This window comes from Epinephelus lanceolatus, chromosome 2, assembly GCF_041903045.1.
Source record: "Epinephelus lanceolatus isolate andai-2023 chromosome 2, ASM4190304v1, whole genome shotgun sequence".
Classification (NCBI taxonomy): domain Eukaryota; kingdom Metazoa; phylum Chordata; class Actinopteri; order Perciformes; family Serranidae; genus Epinephelus; species Epinephelus lanceolatus.
The window spans coordinates 49,377,278-49,396,521 of NC_135735.1; the positions used below are offsets into that span (position 1 = coordinate 49,377,278).

Below are 19,244 nucleotides of genomic sequence, written 5' to 3' on the forward strand. Positions count from 1 at the left end.
AAGCATGGAGGAGGAGGTGTGATGGTGTGGGGGTGTTTTGCTGGTGACACTGTTGGGGATTTATTCAAAATTGAAGGCACACTGAACCAGCATGGCTACCACAGCATCCTGCAGCGACATGCCATCCCATCCGGTTTGCGTTTAGTTGGACGATCATTTATTTTTCAACAGGACAATGACCCCAAACACACCTCCAGGCTGTGTAAGGGCTATTTGACCAAGAAGGAGAGTGATGGAGTGCTGCGGCAGATGACCTGGCCTCCACAGTCACCGGACCTGAACCCAATCCAGATGGTTTGGGGTGAACTGGACCGCAGAGTGAAGGAAAAGGGGCCAACAAGTGCTAAACACCTCTGGGAACTCCTTCAAGACTGTTGGAAAACCATTTCAGGTGACTACCTCTTGAAGCTCATGGAGAGAATGCCAAGAGTGTGCAAAGCAGTAATCAGAGCAAAGGGTGGCTATTTTGAAGAAACTAGAATATAAAACATGTTTTCAGTTATTTCACCTTTTTTTGTTAAGTACATAACTCCACATGTGTTCATTCATAGTTTTGATGCCTTCAGTGAGAATCTACAATGTAAATAGTCATGAAAATAAAGAAAACGCATTGAATGAGAAGGTGTGTCCAAACTTTTGGCCTGTACTGTATAAATATATATATATATATAAATATATATATATATATATATATATATATATATATATATATATATATATATATATATATATATACATATATATATATATCCCACTCCGGGGTTGAGGTGAATAAAATAACTGTGTTGTGACCTAAATAACATGCTGTTGCTATCTGCAGAAAGTATTAAAGCATGAAATCCTGCATTTTTAATGTATGAAAGCATCCTGTATCATAACTACATGTGTGCCGTTTGTAACAAACCAAACCGCGTGAAAATCAGTTGAAAATTCAGTGAGTTATTCTATTTTACTTGTGCATACAGCTCCTTCCTCAATAGAAGTGAATGCACTGTGGAGGCGAAGCGAGACCCATCCAAGATGGCGGCGGCGCAGGGCGCGCTCAGGCAGTAGATGCGGCGTCTACGGGTTAATATGCTCATCAACTTCCGGGATAACAGCGTGAGTTTAGAATGTCCACACGTCTTTAAACTACCTGCATGTTCTCGCAACCTTGTTGGATTTTACTGGACACATCAGCGTTGCACGTCATAGCGGTGTCGTGTGAAGACATTGATTAAGAAACCACGTTTGGTCTTATTGTAGTTTCTATGAGAGGATTGGATTAACGGTAGGCTAGCCACAGTGTTAGCACTATCATCTGTCACAGTTCATATTGTTAGCACCAAGTCAGTGTACTTGCACCTTTTGTGTTAAGATAGCCTACCCTTGTTAACAGAGTCCATGTTTTGAAACCACAGTTACTCAGACTCTATTTTCCAACCAACTTACACCCCGTTGCCGACGCTGACGTTTGCAATAACCTGGAAGTAAGCCAAACCTGAAATGACAGATAACTGAATGCAACGTTACTGTATGGTAGACTGTGTTACTGTACTATCACGGTGTCACTTCACTGTACCGTTAAGGTATAAAGCAAGTTACGGCAGCTACCAGAGCACGTGTAGCGTTGTCATTAGTTTCAGGTGTTCGCCATGGGACACTCTAGCCTGGAGAAGATCATTGCACTGCAGAGAAACCCTGCCAACATTAGAAACCTGTGCATTCTGGCTCATGTCGATCACGGTGAGTAGACACGCTGACATATCAGCTTATCAGCAGGAGCGAGCCCTGATTCTGCGCTGATCTTTACGGTAGACCTGATGGTAGTACTTATTTGCCTGTCTAAGGTAGTACTCAGTAGGGGAGACTGGGGACGGTTGCAACACGTTTTACATTTCTCTCAGTTCCTCCGAGACCATTTGGATTATGCTAACCACATTTTTATGTGTGGTAATTACCCAAACCATTTAAACTAGGGATAGGGGGAAAAATTGATACAGCATAGTATGTCAGTATTCTTGTGTGACAATATTGTATGGTCACACAGTGACAAGTATTGATTTTTTAATCATATGAATTATTAATATGACAAATACAAATTAAAATTAGGTAGTCTACTAGAATAATGAAATCAATTGCTTTTTCAGTCCACTAGATACATTTTGCTGTTGCAAAAATGGCTGAAGTGAGATGAACAGACTGAAAACTCTATTATTAAATAAAAAAGATGTCAACAGAGTTTTCCTATGGGGACATAATTTACAGTTAAATAAGTAATATATAGCAATTTTACCGAAATATTCAGCATGTCGCAACATTTAAATCGCAGTAATATTGTCTTCTGACTTAAATATCATGATAATATGGAATAGTGGATCCTCTGGTGATTCTCACCCCTAATTTAAACATGATCACATATGACATTGTTGATAAATATTTATTTGAATGAAAGAAGTCAGGGGTCCGTTTCACAAAGCAGGTTTAGTGAAAACTCAGAGTCTGTTCACCCTGAAATGAGTTTTCCGTTTCAAAAAGGGAGGTAACTCAAACCAGAGAAAGAGGAGTAACTCTAGCCTGTTTCAGAGAGAGGTAACTTAAGCTCTCGGTCAGTTACCGTAGTAACAGACTCTATGAACCTAACCTGGTCGGGACCAGGTTTTTCTCAATGAACCTCGAGTTTCTCTCTGTCTCTGCCCTCTTTCAGAGCCACACACTCCATTTGACTTCCTCATTCATTCAGTCAGCAGGCGAGTTTTGGCGTAGCCGTTCTGCCGTCTGTCTTTTAAAAAATCATTTAAAAAATCAGAGTAAGTATATTAGAAGTCCATTAGGCACAGTAGGTGGTGACTTTTTTCACTAACATGGCATGTCCTTTTGATAACGATCCTGTGGATGAAGGTGCAGCATTACTGCGCAGAGAATTAAATAATCGTCGGGAGATGGTTATCAGACCGCACATAGATGTTTTAGCATTTCCAGACAATTATCTTTTTGAGCTGTACCGTTTCACGTCACAGTCCATCATCTACATACATAACCTAATCCGCCCTTACATTTGCAACATTACCAATCGTAGTCATGCTCTCACATCCCAGCAGATACTGTGTGCGCTGCGTTTCTTTGCAAATGGAAGTTTTTTGTATAATGTCGGAGATGCTGAGCACTTGAGTAAGGCAACTGTATGCAGGGCGGTCAGAAAAGTGTGCTCGTTTTACGGGCATCTGCCTTCTTTCTGTTGGCTGAGTAGAAGTCTGTTAGTTTAAATAGGCTTAATTATTTAACAGAACATAATATAGATGAGAAGACATTTATGTGTGTGAAAACAGCATTATGTTGGGGATAAAACAACTGCACAGTCAAACAGCCACTTAATATTTACTTTACAATGTAAAACATGATAAAAATGAGGTACCCCCATGAGATTATGCCGAGGTCTTACCTGTTTGAACAATGTTTTTATATTTCATCCTAAACTGCTGCCAAGTGCGCTTCTCCCCTGCAGGATTGCACCTAAATGAAATAAATTAATAGGCTACCATTCAAGCAGTTTTCCCCTGTAATATTATTGTGATTGCAAAGGACTACATTTAAACTTAGCCATTCTCCCACACCGTCTCCCTCTCTTTTGCAGCTGCAGCGGTGTTGCACTTCTTTTTGAAAACGTGTTCAAACTTGCCGTATGAGCGCATTAAGATTTCTAATTCTAGTGGGGTGAAAAACGCAGCCCTCCTCTTCCCCGTTGCCATGGTGACTCGTCGAATCGGGGCTCCATTGATGCTGGCTTTTTATAGTTGTGGTGCACGCGCTTAACTCCAGGTGAAACTACTCCGAGTTGATTAAACTGATTCAAATCAGCTGTTCTGGAACCGGAAACTCAGAGTTTCCTATCTCAGAGTAGATCAACTCAGAGTTCAGGATTAGACTCAGAGTTTGTTGAACCTGCTTTGTGAAACGGACACCAGATGTTGCACCTGACCCCAACTCGAGGAACAGTTGTAACATGTTAAAAATACATTAAATATCATTACTTAACTTTTGTCTCATTAAGCATAGAATGCTGAAAATATGCATTGTTGCAGGGATAGGCTTGTGTCCTTTGTTTATAGGGCTGGGTATCCTCACCGATTCCCTGAATCGATTCAGTTTTGATTCACAATGTCCCAATTGGATTTCTGATTCGACTGGGGATATTTCAGGTACAATACACAATTTTTTTTTAGAATGTGAAAGAGATTCTCAGAGAACTGATACTGTAAATTGTCCAAGGAATTATTTTAAAAAAGAATAAATTCAAACAGGAATAAAGCTGAATATTCTATGACTAAATGTTTCTAGAGCAGCAGCAGTAATATTAAAACAGCAAGTCACAATATAAGCTCAGTATCTCACTGGAAATAAATCTAAAATGTAAATAAAATAAATGATAATCCTGACATCACAATTTAGAAAGAATAAAGAACACAGACATCAGTAAGTATTAATCCGTCCTCCTGTCCTCTGTGCTCGTCCTTCTGCTGCTGGGGAGATTCACTGCCTTAAGGTCACATTACCACAGGTACGTTTTAAGACTGGTGGCAAACTAAACTAAACCGTGAGACATATATATATTGTTGCTAATATGTTGTTGTTTCAGCTTGTTCGTAACAGTTTGCTATTAGCTGGAAAGGGCTCTGTGCTTTTTTATAACATAATATTAGCAGCACTGAACAAGAGACTTTGGACAGCAGATTATCAATACACCTGTTCAGCAACATGGAAACATGTAGAAAAGTGATATTTTAAAGTACAAACGTTTTCCTTGTGGAGGTTTTATTGCACTCACAGTAACAAGCATAGTCGTCAGCTCAAATTATCTTCACTTCTCTGTCTCCACCGCCAGGAAGAGAGTCTCCATCTCCTCTCAGTGTTTGTGTATCTGTGTGTGCGTAAAAGGGGCGCAGCAGGAGGCTGCTGCAGCATGATAATAAATTACACCAAAACATATCCAAGTAAGCTAACAGTTACAGATAAAAGAGCTGGTAATGTCAGAGCTTGTCAGTACTATGGACGTTAATAACTACTGGCGACATTAACGGGGTTAAAGCTTCACACATCTGTAGGAAAAAGCACATATTAAAAGACTGATGTTGGATTTTATGAATTGATATTGGGTCATTCAAAAGACGATTGATTTGAATTGGATGAATCGATTATTTTATCCCATCTCTTTTTGTTTATAGCCTAGGTTAGCTTTTTACTTATGGTGATTGCATTTAGACTTCAGTAATTATGAAAGTGGTGTTCATTTGTGAAGATTATCTTGTTGAACAAAACGTTTAAGTATAATGTTTGTTTGCCACAGAATTTATCTTCTGCAATAATCCAGAATCTAATGGAAAAATTCAATTGGCTTTGTGATGAGGGAACCAGTAAGATGGTAACTTCTGTGTCAGCCAACAGAAAAACATCATTCCAGGAGCACTCTATATTTATTGATTTAGTAATATCGATCACTTAGTTCGATTACTGAGTTTTGTTGTTCGCCCTCACTTTTGGTACTCTGAAAATCAAACAGAATACAATTGCTACTTTTAGATGATTTATTCAGTGAATAATAAAGAAAAATGGCTTAATATTTACTAATGGATCATTACAATAATTAGGTTACGTTAATATGAAATTAACTTAGCAAGTTTTGATTAATTCATACAAAAGTCAGGACAGTATAAGAAAAAAACTGCTCTTGAAAAAAACTTACTCTCATACCTCCAAAACATTTTTATTACAATAAATGCAGCAGCATTGAATGTTGATATGTCTTCTGTCTCCCCGATGGGGGAGAGGGTCGAACTGAGCATGTGCAGTATGAGTGTCATCACTCTGATTGGAGAATAAGAGCTGTTGCAACCGTCACATGTTGCAGCTGTCTCCAGTCTTCCCTGCTTCTCCTTAGTAAAATTGACATGACAGACAACACACATTTACATAAAGTTTCAGCTTTAATAACTTTTGCATTGTCAGTTTCCCAATCATACAGGTGCAACCACTGACTGTTAACAGTTTTTCAGATATATGCAGGTACACTGTACAACAAAAACATTTGTAGTTATTATTATTGTTATTGATAAAAAAACTTGAAATGTAGAGAAATTAGACTTAATTTAAATTTAACTTAATCTATGGATACAGTTATCACAGCATCATTATCTCCACATAAACAAGACAGACTTAAGATCCTTTAAATGTATGCATGTCACATTGAGTCCAGTGCTTTCAACTGTTTTGTTTGAACATGATGTCATTGATTAGGAGAAAAAATATTATGATCACTGTGAAGAAATTATTATGATAGTTCTAATTATGATTTCATCTATTGATATATCGTTTAGTATATAAAATGTCAAAGTAGTAAAGAACAAACAAACAAACAAAAAGAGTTGACATTACAATTTCCCACAGCTGAAGTTAAAGAATAGCTTGAGCATTTTTCATTATGTAAAAGTGTAAGCATATAGGGTAATTGAACACCATCGCTGTATGTCCATCATAAGTGGTTATTTTGGTGGATGGAGCGGCTCAGATTGTTGTTTTAACTGTCTGAACTGTCTCTCTTGATCCAACCTGTTTGCTATTGGGTCATCAAGCAGAGGTCTGGTTCTGAAATCTCACAAGATGTCACTTGTTACTGGAGAGGTGTGTGATATTTGGAAAGAGTATGATAACAAGAGTAGTTTAGTGTTATCCAAAAGATTTTTACTGTCATGGATGATAATTTACCTGATTTTGAACAATGTAAATGAGGCCTTTGCTGCCCATATATTAATTCAGTCTTGCTGATGCCTCTTGGTATTAGACTCTCCCCTTTGTTGCTGTAACACTGCAGATTTCCCCACTGTGGGAATAACAAATGATTATCTCTTATCTCTTACAATAACTTATGTTACCATGTTCATTCACTGCCAGTAGGTATCTGCTTGATGTTTAGGCATAGGCAAATGCAAGCATAAAATTGGTCTTATAGGCAGGGTCCAAAACTAACTTTTTCACTTACCAGCCAGGCTGGCTGGTAAGTGAAATTTTTTTCTACCAGCCAACTAAATAAAAATTGCTTTTAAGTGTTGTAATTAGCATGTCATTTGGGTCTTGTATACGATTCTCAATCAATATTTTAATAGTGTGCACTAATATTAGTAATAATGTATGCTAAAATATGAATAACTGTTTAAACAGTTAAGTGTAATATTTGGGTTAATAAATTCTGTAGTATTCTTACTACAGTGCAAAAAGAATCTTTCATTAAGGATTTTTACATGAATCACTGACTTCAGTCCCCTTTGGACAGTTGAGACAAGATTTTAGCTCGACCAGACTGCAACAGCAGGGCCTGCCCTATATAAACATGAATGTCTGACCAGTGGTGGACAAAGTATTCAACGACATGACTTGAGTGAAAGTAAAGATACTCTTGGTCAAATATTACTCCAATACAAGTGAAAGTTGTTCAGTCATTTTTTTTTTACTTAAGTGAAACTGCACCAACTGATTAACATACAAGTAAAGAACAGTCCCTTCATAAGTAAAGAACAGTCCCTAAAGTGCGGTGAGGTTTGTGGATGGTTACCTGCCACAAAGACAGAAATGTGAACAGCTCGTTTCTTCTCTGACACAACACATACCTGTGTGCTCGGCTGTTCAGGTACGTTTGGGCAGCGATCGCAGCACACCGAAATTCTCGCGCAAGCCCGTTCACATCAGATGCGCATTTCTCCACGCCGGTCGACAAGCGGTTCTGCTCCCAGCTGTTGTCTCCGTCACATTTGGGGCTGTTTTTCCATCATGGGTAACTTCCCAGCTTGACACATTCGCTCGCGGCTTGCGCAGAAAATAGACCAGACGCCGAAACGATCACTGCAGGGCAGCTCCGCGGCCGGTGTGGATGACACAATCGGTTAACATGGGCGCCAAAAGGAAACTGGCTTCGCTTCTCGCCGCTTCGAGGCTATTCATAGCGCTTCCACGGGCGGTGTGGCCCTGGCGTTACGTGACCAAAGATCGTCTCTGCCTGAAATACATATTACTCTGCCAGGAAACCAGTCGCTACCAGTACTGTTCTACAGTAACAAAAAATGCATTTTTCGCTGGTAAAAAAAAAATAACTCGCCAGAGTGGCGAGTGGTCTTAAAAATTTACCAGTCAGAGACAAAATCTATCCGTAATTGGCGAGTGGCGAGTGTTAGTTTTGGACCCTGCTTATAGGTCATATAATACTGAAGCATGAATATATTTTTTAAGGCTGGGGCGACGTGTCGACGTTGTCGATGTCATCGACGTCATCAACGTCATTGACTACGTAAATACGTCGACCCGACGGTTCAGACAAAAAAATGGCGGCGTGCAGCAGCAGTGCTGTGCTATTGTGCTGTGGCCTACTCAAGTGCTGGAATTAGTTATTTACATGACAAGGCCTGAGCGCAACACAGGCTTCACTCCACTGACTGCATGCACAGTGCCGTTGTATGTACCGAATGTGTCCGGGCTGCCAGATTTGTCCGGGGTCCCGCGCTAATTGATGACGTCACACATTATGATTGGCTTTATGGCAGTCACAAGTCCTGATTGGTTGTAGCCATGGTTGTGGCTGGAAATTTGAGGAAATGGTTGTAGAGAGTTTGAGGAGAGAAATAAAAAATAATAACTCGAAAGTTTTCTCTTCAGCTGTATGCTGAATGAAGTATTAAAACATTAACTTGACAAGCGGCAAACATTAACGAGATCGGCTTGGTTCGGATTAGCCTTCTTACGAGATCAGCTTGTTCGGATTAGCCTTCTTGTAAGTTAGCATTAAGCTAATGGCTAACAGCTAATAATAAAACGGCTAAAAAAAAGAGAAATGCATAAGAAACATAAGAAATTACTGTTAGATCGGCTCGGGTCGGAGGGAGTTTCACAAATCAATGTACAATGTTTCACAAATCCAGGGTTAGTGTATCATACATTATATTTATGTGTAGGCTATCTATATACAGTATGAAAAATAAATAAACATAACAGCATGTCATTGTAAGTTGGTGGTACGTGTTATTTTCAATATAGTGTCCCAATTCAACATAGAAATTAAAATTTTCCCGATCTTTCTCCATCCTTTTAGACTTGTTCGCCATCCTGCCACTAACGCTGTTTTCCCTCCTGCATAACGCTGTTTCCAATGATAGTATGTTGCGTCATCAGAAGTTGCGGGACCCCAGACAAATCTGGCAGCCCGGACACATTCAGTACCTACACCGTGCTGCGGGTTTGGGCCGGGCATGATTATAATTGTCTCACTCGGGTCGAGTTTGGTCAGTAAAATGCAGCCCGAACTGCGCTCTAGTGTGCTCACCTGTGTCTGTGTGTGTGTGCGTGTGTGCGCGCGTGTTTGTGTGTGTGTGTATGTGTGCGCATCGGGGCAGAACAGGTATAGACCTGTTCTATAGGAAAGGTAACCTTAAATGACTTCTGTTGTGATCTGGGGCTATAAGAAAATAAAATTAAATAAAATTAACTTGACCTGCAAGGGGGGGCGGGGCGGGGTGCCCCCCCCTAATATAATGGTAGGGGAAACACTGATGTTTCAATGAATGTTGATGTTAATAAGAAATTTTTTGGTATTCATATTATTTAAATTGCCTCATTAATTAAATAATGGAGAAATAATTGATAATAGAAAAAATAATCGCTAAACTAATCGAAAAATTAATCGTTAGATTAATTGCTAGAAAAATAATCGTTTGGGGCAGCCCTAATATTTTTCCACCATGCACACACAGTCATATTTAGTTTCAGCCTGTTCATGTCACTTATTTTATTATTATGAATATCAATTGATGAAAATGGGTAATCAGTCTTTAAAGATTTGTTATATCAGTGCTGAATCCGTTGATATTTTCTGCCTCCTTATCATTTACTGATTGATTGTTTATGCCATTATCCTGTTGTGCTTTCATGTGTAGCATTAAGGGTCCGTGTACCATTCGTTCATTTGAATTTCAATTAAGAACGAAAAAATAATAAAATGGAAAAACGATTTTTTTTACAAGCTGCAAGAAACTAACGTTACCATCCCAAAAACGCCGTTTCTAGAGTATTAGGTAAAATATCTGAAATTAGCCAACACTTTAACTTTTTCTTAACATAGTTCATCTAGGTGCAGTGTAATTATTAGATACTACGACGCCATACCTCTGCAGCTATCACAATCTGGCAACCCTGAGCCCCCCCCCCCCCGTAACCAACGTAACCAAATCAAAATATTGCCATATTTCAGGCCCGTCAAAATTTCTAAAACAATTATTTCTCTACTGTAATTATTTCTTTCAGGAAAATATAGACTTTAATTCTACACCTTTCTAGACATTCTATGGATGTATTATTATTTTTTTTTTAAATATTCATTTTGATGAAACAGCTAACGTTATACATATGACCTTTAAGAAATGGTCCAGATCACAAACCACTAGGCTATACTTAGACTAGTCAAATGTGGACTAGATTAACATGGAGAATCCAGAGACTCATTAAAACACAGTTTCTGATTTGTGAAACTTTTATTCTATTTGTGAAAATGGCAATGTTAATGATTTATAGTATTGCCACAACCCAGTAGAAAGTAGAAGAGGCTGACATGAACAAGTTTTATTCCACTTACTGCTCGTGATTGTGGTCTGACCAGTCTATCTATAGTGGTTTGTGATCTGGACCTAGTCTAATGTGGTCTGGATGGGAAACAAAGCAGTGTAATCACCCTTTTTTGCATTTTCACAAATAGAATAAAGGTTTCACAAATCAGAAACTGTGTTTTAAGTCCAGATTTGACTAGTCTAAGTATAGTGGTTTGTGATCTGGACCATTTCTTAATTGAGATCATTTAAATGGATCAGTAGAGTGCAATTGTCCTAAATTTTGAGCATTTTAACTGTGGCATATTTTTCTTACTGTCCTTACTCATGGTGAACTGAATAACTAATTAAAGCACTAACAAGACTAGCCAAGACGGTTTTGGTGAGTTTTAGTCTGTCAAGTTTGAATGAAGTGTGTTTTAAGCTGAGTTAACAACGCACTTACGCTCATCTTAGTTAAGTTAAAGGTCTCAGACGATCTTGCAGGTGTAGACACTGGATGTGGTGGTCCTGGGCTGGTGTTTTTACATGTGGTCTGTAGCTGTGAGGACAGTTGGATGTACAGCCAAATTCACAAAAACAACATATGAGAAGGCTTATGGTATTGAAATGAACTTTCAGTTCACAGTCAACAGCTCTGATGGACATTCCTGCAGTTAGCATGTCAATGGCATGCTCCTTCAAAACTTGATACATCTGTAGCATAGGGCTGGGTGATGAAACGATCTTGATAGGGGTCACACTAAAATGTATCTTGAGGTCTATCACAGATCATAAATAAATGTGACCACAGCCAGTCAGTCTGCTGCCTGTTTCTTTGCGCCATGGCCTGTCCACAGAAATGTGGGGCTAAGCTTCACTCACATGGCAGCGAAACTTCAGAGCAGAGCCCACAGCAGAGGCAATGAAACAGTCTTCAGGATATATTTTACTAGTGTCAGCAACAACAATGCTCATTATCCACAAGTGCAACAAAAGAGAGACTGTGGCCTCTAGTTTCGCAGACCGGGCAAGGTGGAGGCGCAGCGCACCTGCGCTTCGCCAACTGGGTGTGGCCAGGCGGATTTTGCAAGTTTGGCACACCGTGCGAGCTGGCGCAGCTACTCCTCTTTCCCACCTCCGTCCCTCCTACCTGTGCAAGTCAGAAAGAGGGAGGAGAGAAGGCGTGGAGTGGGTTTTACACAGCCCATTCACATCACACCAATCAAATGAGCCCCTCTCCTCGCCCTTAAATGTGCCGCGCAAAGGCGTAATTAGAGTTTACTCAATTCGCCATGGCGGAAGAGAGCAGCAGCGTCAGACACAGCCAGACCAGACGGGCCCGGGTGCACCCACGGGACCAGCCCTTCCTGGACCTTCAGGCGGGGGGATTCAGGATGCTGGAGAGGGAGCTGGGCTCTCTAACCTCCCAGGTCCAGGAGAGGCCCAGCTCCAAGGAGTGGAAGACCAGCTCCGGGGCGCGAGTGACAGGCTGCCCCCGCTGTCCTCGACAGAAGCCAGCTGTCGATACAGTCGAGCGCCTGCTGCCGCAGGTTACGGCCACGGTCCCCACACCCAGGTGGCCATTAAGGCCACGCACACGTGGCGGTGTCGCTAACCAGAAGAGAGGAAGAACGTTGAAAAGAAGAACGTTGAAATAATTTGTTTTGGGTGATTTGTTGTAGCCTATATTTAATGTGATTGAGTAAATTTACACCATAAATGTGTGAATGGATGTACAGGGAAATACTCACATTTAAGGACAGAGCTGTGCGGCCAGGTGGTCTCTCCTCTCCCGTGCGCCCTGATGCTCTTCCTGCTGTTTTGGCACATGCGGTTCGACCTCTCTCTGCGTAAGTCCTCCCCCTCCTCCTCCTCCTCCTCCTCCTCGCAATAATGTACTCCATCTTTGTAGATCACATTAAGCAAGAACATTTTAACATTTGTATAGGCAATCACATGAAGCACGTAAACCCTTAAGACACCGAACATAACTTACAATTTGTTGACAGTGTTTCTCTCGTGCGCGCGCGCTCTCTCTTTCTCTCTCGCTGTCTCACTCTGTTTCTTTTCTTTTGACTTTTCTAAGATGACAGATGCTGAATATATACTCCCTATCTGATGCTGTGGCTGTTTGTGGTTGGCCGAGAGGGATGTGAACTCATTAGTTTGCAACTGTGTTAATCAAATCAGGTTGGGTTTCCATTACGCGTGCCAAACGTGCCAAATGGTGCCAATCCCCTTTGATCTGACATCAGATGTGACGGGACAGTCGATATAGAGATACATTTATGTGCTGATTGCAGATAGTTGCATTGAATAGTGGTTTTTGTGGGTATTTATTGCATTATTAATGTGCCTGATATTCTGGAAACCTGCCTGTGAGGTTTTGGTGACGTGTGCGCACTGTCCGCTGGTCAGCCAAACTTCCGCTACACCGGCTGCGCTCCGCCTGCGTTGACAGTAGACCTGGTTTCAGCTGGCGAGCTTCTAGCGCACCTTCGGCGAAGCCTTTTGGCACAAAACTGTCACTGCGCCAAGCTGGATCTGTCGACACCTCCCCCTGCTGTGCCGCCACACCCATCTCAGCGCACCTTGGTCTGCCAAACTACCAAACTGAGCGCATCTCGGTTGTGCTGCTCGAAACTAGCTCAGCGCAGGGTTTGCCACCCTGCGCCGCGCCGGGAAACTAGAGGCCAATATGATCAGTTTATCAAATACCAAGCAGAACACAAACTTGGAGGAATGTTGCGTCATCTGCCACTCTGTCCACAATTTAACCTGTTGACTCCTCTTAATCCACACTTGGTCTGTTTTACAAGGCCATTGAGCTGACCATGCTGAAGTGCTAAAAATGAGCTTGTGTTATCCTCCAAAGCTAAGAGAAGTCGTTGACAAAAAAGCTAACACTGTCAATTGTGAAGTAGTTTGGATATCTCAAAAGCGACAAAGTGCAGATTAAGATGATCTTTCAATTCAGTTCAGTTTTATTTATAAAGCCCAATATCACAAATCACAATTTGCCTCACAGGGCTTTACAGCATACAACATCCCTCTGTCCTTATGACCCTCGCAGCAGATAAGGAAAAACTCCCCCAAAAAAACCCTTTAACGGGGAAAAAAAACGGTAGAAACCTCAGGAAGAGCAACTGAGTAGGGATCGCTCTTCCGGGACGGACAGACGTGCAGTAGATGTCGTACAGAACAGATCAACATAATAAATTAACAGAGAGAGACAGAGGGAGAGAGAGAGAGAGAGAGAGAGAGAGAGACAGAGAGACAGATATGCAGGACAGACGGTAATGACAGTAGCTTACAACAACATTAATGAAAGTAATAATATTATAGTTCTGGCTACTGTGGTGCAATATGTTGAAAGTATATATTAATATCTGGCAGTATACATGTGTGACAATAATCATGTGTATAATAACAGTAGAAATATTCCGTCAGTCAAAGCCAATTAAGACAGGAAACACAACACATTGAGAGTTATGGATGTAGTTAAAGTTCTATAAGTTCTGGTGACCCCCAGTTTGCTTGCCTGTAAAGGCATTCCATTTTACTATGTCATAAGGTAAGCCAACTTCTTGACCAAGCCATGATTGCACACTTACTGTTTGTCTTATTCTATTTCAGATGTTAAATAAAATTAACCATCTGCTTCCAGTGTTTCCCACAGGATTTTTCCAGATTTGACTAGTCTAAGTATAGTGGTTTGGGATCTGGACCATTTCTTAATTGAGATCAATTCTTAATGATCTCAATTAACATTGAGATCATTAAGAAAAAATACTACAGTAAAATGAATAAAACTCAGGATAATGATAACCTTTGACATCTCCTGTCATACTGGAGTATTACAGTAGTTTCTTAAGAGTTTTTAATACAGAGCAAACAAGACCACAGCAAATAGGCAGAAATAGCAAGACTGAAAAGCAGTTTACCATGAGTAAGGACAATAAGAAAAATATGCTACAGTTAAAATGCTTGAAATTTAGGACAATTGCACTCTACTGATCATTCTCATTTAATCTTCCTTGTATTTGTTCAATTTTTCAGTTCATGAATTAGCTTGAAAATGACTGAATACCGCCATCTACAGGTGTTATGCGACATTTAAGGTGGACCGAGAAATTCCAATTGGAAGCTGTGAATGGGATCACTGCAGATCTACCAGAGCTTTCGAGAGCAATGGTGATGTTACAGAGTCAAAGTTATGTTTTACGTCGCGGCAACAAGTGCATAATCCTTGGGACTCCAAGGCAGCCATAATAAACAACAGCCTACTATCAGTATCCAACAGTAAATTAAGAATGCGTTAGGCTGAATAACTTCCGGGGCACAGAAATGAGAGAGATTAAATATCAAAATAAAAAAAGGGATCGAGACTGTTTTTTAAATGTTCTATTTTTGACCTGCGCACTAATTGAAATATTTGAAAAAGAAGTTGAAATCTGTTTTTTGTTGGACATTGAAAAACAAATAATGAAATAAAACATTTTTCCATTGTTGTTTTTTCATTCTTAATTGAAATTCAAATGAACGAATGGTGCACGGACTGTTAAGTTAACAGGGTTCCTACACAAGTATGGAAAGTATGGAAAAGTATGGAAATATATTTGATCAATTTCCAGGTATTAAAAAGTATGGAAAATGAAAAATAAAGTATGGAAAAATATTTATGTTTCCAGACTATTACCACTGTTCTAAAATACTGTTTTCTAAAATAGAAAATTAGGTATTTCCAAAAATAATTTAATCAATCCGGATCGTGTTTTATGCCGGGCCAAGCACAGTTTGTGTGAGGGCAAACGTCTCAGAAAACATACCGCCCCTTTTACCTGATTGACAAGTGGTATGTCCAGTCCGCTGCCCCATGACCCTCCTCCAGCCCCCCGGGTATCAAGTTTCACTCCAACACTGCACCTTCGACAAGAAGACGAGTTTCACGTGGTTCACAATGGATGGATGCAAGTTTTTGGATGGATGGCTTGACGATAGCATATATAAATACTGGTTGGCCAAGGATTCCCAATTCACACACAGAGCTAGATGCAAGCTTTGTGTGAAATCGTATGACATCGCCAACATGGGGGAGGAGGCGATTCTGAGCCACATGAAAGGAAAAAACACTGACGTCTCGTTACTGCATCGCTTGCACCCAGAGTCCCAACCTTTTTGCCTCAGCCTAGACATTGAACTTACCTGAGTTTTTATTTGCATGCCATTATGGTACTTGGCTACAATCGCCAAAATAATTGCCTAAATAATTAAAAATGATGTGAAATATGATACACTGATGTATTTACTCAGATGTCGCATATTCTCTGAAAAAAAAAAAAAAAAAAAAAAGGCTGAGAAGTCTGGAAATTAGGGTCTGGAAAAGTATGGAATTTTGAAATTCCAAATGTGTAGGAACCCTGACTTAAGCTTATAGCATTAGCCTGCCCCCACTCGTCTGCAACAGGTAAATCCACTCTTGGAACAGCAGTTTTCCTTAGGAAAATAAACCCTGTAGCTCTTCATTTTCTTGGCACAGTTTGGAAATGCACAAACAAGAACCACTCTTTCTGTGCTTACAGAGGCATTCTTCCTCTTAGGCACAGGGTCCCAGCACCCACTGGAGGACTATCAGTTTCCCAGCTTCATGGCCTTGCAGCAGCTTGTTCACCCTCCGCTGCCTGTTGTCTCTCTCTCTCCCTTCTCATCAGCTGTTCATCCGTATACTCTGGCTTAAATAATGGGGCCTCATCCACATTGTTAAAATTGGGTAAATAATCATCGATGACAGAAAATCTTTCATATAACTCTAAACTAAATTTACTGTAACCTTCTCTGGTTATTACACTCTCTCCAAATCTCACTCATATTTCTACTGTTGTTTTCCTGCAACAAGTGACATCTCATGATGTTTTAAAAAGAAACTTCTGTTTAACAAGGCAATAACAAACAGACTGGATCAAGTGAGAGGTAAAGTGACACTCACTCTGTGGTGAAAATAACCACTTTTAATGGAGAAACAGTGACAATGTTCAACTGCCACATATGGTTACATTGCAGCCTGTTGCACTGTTGCCAGCTGCTGCCCTCTTGCTAAATAGTGGACCAATTTCAAAAATTGTTGTTCACATAAGTCTCTTAGACACATATACAGACCCTTTCCAAAAAATTAGAATATCATGGAAAAGTTGTTTCATTTCCATAATTCCATTAAAAAAGTTAAACTTTCATAGATTATAGATTCAGGGCCCACAATTTAAACGATTTCAAGTATTTATTTGTTTATTTTTACATAATTTGGGCTTCCAGCTCATAAAACCCACGAAAACAGGAATTCAAAAAATTAGAATACTGTGAAGAAATCAGCCCAAATTTTGCAGGGCATGAATGTTTTAAACTGAGTGTCACACACTAATCATCCACTAAACTCAAAGCACCTGCACAGGTTTCCCCAGGTGTCATTAAATTGCTTCAGTTTGGTTCAATTGTCTCAGTTCGGTTCAATATGGGGAAGACTGCAGACTTGACAACTGGCCAGAAGACCATCATTGATACCCTCCATAGGATGGGTAAGCCACAAAAGTTCATAGCTAAGGAGGCTGGCTGTTCACAGAGTGCTGTGTCCAAGCATATCAACGGAAAGTCTAGTGGAAGGGCAAAATGTGGCAGGAGAAGATGCACCAGCAAAAGAGATGACCGTGGGCTTCAGCGGATTATCAAACAGAGAAGATTCAAGAATCTGGCAGAGATCCAGAAAGAGTGGAATGAGGTGGGAGTCACAGCTTCAAAAACCACCACATTCAGACGCATCCAGGAGATGGGCTACAACTGTCGGGTTCCTCGGGTCAAGCCACTTCTGAGCCTGAGCCAACGTAGGAAGCGTCTCAACTGGGCCAAAGAGAAGAAGGACTGGACTGTTGGCCAGTGGTCCAAGGTCCTCTTTTCCGATGAAAGTAAAGTGTACCTTTCATTCGGGAATCAAGGTCCAAGGGTTTGGAGGAAGACGGGTGAGGAACAGAACCCAAGCTGCTTGAGGTCCAGTGTGAAATACCCACAGTCAGTCATGATTTGGGGTGCAATGTCCGGTGCAGGTGTTGGTAAACTCTGCTTTCTTAAATCCAAGGTCACCGCAACAGTCTACCAGAATGTTTTAGAGGACTTCATGATTCCTTCTGCTGAGGATCTGTATGGAGATGCAGATTTCATCTTCCAGCAGGACCTGGCCCCTGCCCATACCGCCAGAAGCACCAAAAGCTGGTTTGATGCCCATGCCATCACAGTGCTTAACTGGCCAGCCAACTCGCCGGACCTAAACCCCATTGAGAATCTATGGGGTATTATCAAGAGAAAAATGAGGGACACCAGACCCAAAAACAAAGAAGGGCTGACAGCAAGCATCAAGGGAATCTGGGCTTCCATAACTCCCAGGCAATGCCACAGGCTGATTGCCTCAATGCCACGGCGCATCGAGGCAGTGATTAAGGCAAAGGGATTCCCAACCAAGTATTGAAGATTGACATATCGTTTTGAAAGTACCATATTTTGACTGATTTGATGTGATCCTAATTTCTTTCTTTTTTTTCTGCAAAAACTGAGAAGTAAATGGTGATTTCTTCACAGTATTCTAATTTTTTGAATTCCTGTTTTCATGGGTTTTATGAGCTGGAAGCCCAAATTATGTAAAAATAAACAAATAAATACTTGAAATTGTTTAAATTGTGGGCCCTGAATCTATAATCTATGAAAGTTTAACTTTTTGAATGGAATTATGGAAATGAAACAACTTTTCCATGATATTCTAATTTTTTGGAAAGGGTCTATACATGGAAGAATAGGATTCAGGTTGAAGAATGCTGAAGTTATCCATTAACGTCTCAAACAGTTCAAAACTCAAAAATATTATGGGTAAAATGTTATAAAACAGAGTCTTCACATTTTAGGCTTAATCAAAGGTTGTTTTTGTAAATAAATTTCCAAGGTTTTGGCATCAGTTAACATGTTAAGGTAAAAGCGTGTGTTGTAAGGTAGTAAAGTTATTTGGAACTGTCTGCATCTTTGCAGGCAAAACTACTCTGGCTGACTGCTTAGTGGCAAGTAATGGTATCATATCAAGTCGACTGGCAGGGAAGGTAAGTGGCTTTATATACTACAATGACCTTTTTGACTGTCATGTTGTTTAGATGTTATGTCATTATTTGTGTTTAATGGTGGTGTGTTCATTTACCAGCTGAGGTATCTGGACAGCAGGGAGGATGAACAGATCAGAGGAATAACTATGAAGTCCAGTGCCATCTCTCTGCATTACAGACATGGTAAGGCCACTTTTGCCAGCCCTGATGTAAAATCCACACTTAAATATTTTATACAGTTGGATTCTGTCACTGTGGGGCACTTATATATGAAATATATAAATATGCACTTCTGTTAGGCTTACTACATATAAACAAACCATAGGGCCATCAGCTGTTTGCTCGAGATCAGACTAGAGACATAACCACTTAAAACGTGGATGAGTAGCCCACTTGCTATCTATCTCTATCCTACTTTATAAGGTTACTTTTTTAACAGAAAAAACATGTTTTGTTTGTGATATAAAATAGGTCAAAGTAGGCTTGGGCGGCATACAAGGGTATTCAGAAATCCCGA

General features: G+C 40.3%; 1 protein-coding gene across 3 annotated transcripts in view; it reads left to right on the top strand.

Annotated features, from left to right (window-relative positions):
• The first annotated feature begins 1,069 nt into the window (after window positions 1-1,069).
• The window catches only part of efl1 (elongation factor like GTPase 1), a 289,931-nt gene continuing 271,756 nt past the window's right edge, over window positions 1,070-19,244 (top strand). For 2 of the 3 annotated variants that reach the window (XM_033622163.2, XM_078162279.1), the window contains exons 1-3: window positions 1,070-1,725; window positions 18,660-18,727; window positions 18,826-18,910. In XM_033622163.2, the coding sequence (XP_033478054.1) occupies window positions 1,635-1,725; window positions 18,660-18,727; window positions 18,826-18,910 (244 nt within the window). In that variant the 5' untranslated portion in view covers window positions 1,070-1,634. Of the gene's footprint in view, window positions 1,726-3,989; window positions 4,538-18,659; window positions 18,728-18,825; window positions 18,911-19,244 lie in introns of those variants that run through there. The other variant, XM_078162283.1, reaches the window with a different exon arrangement.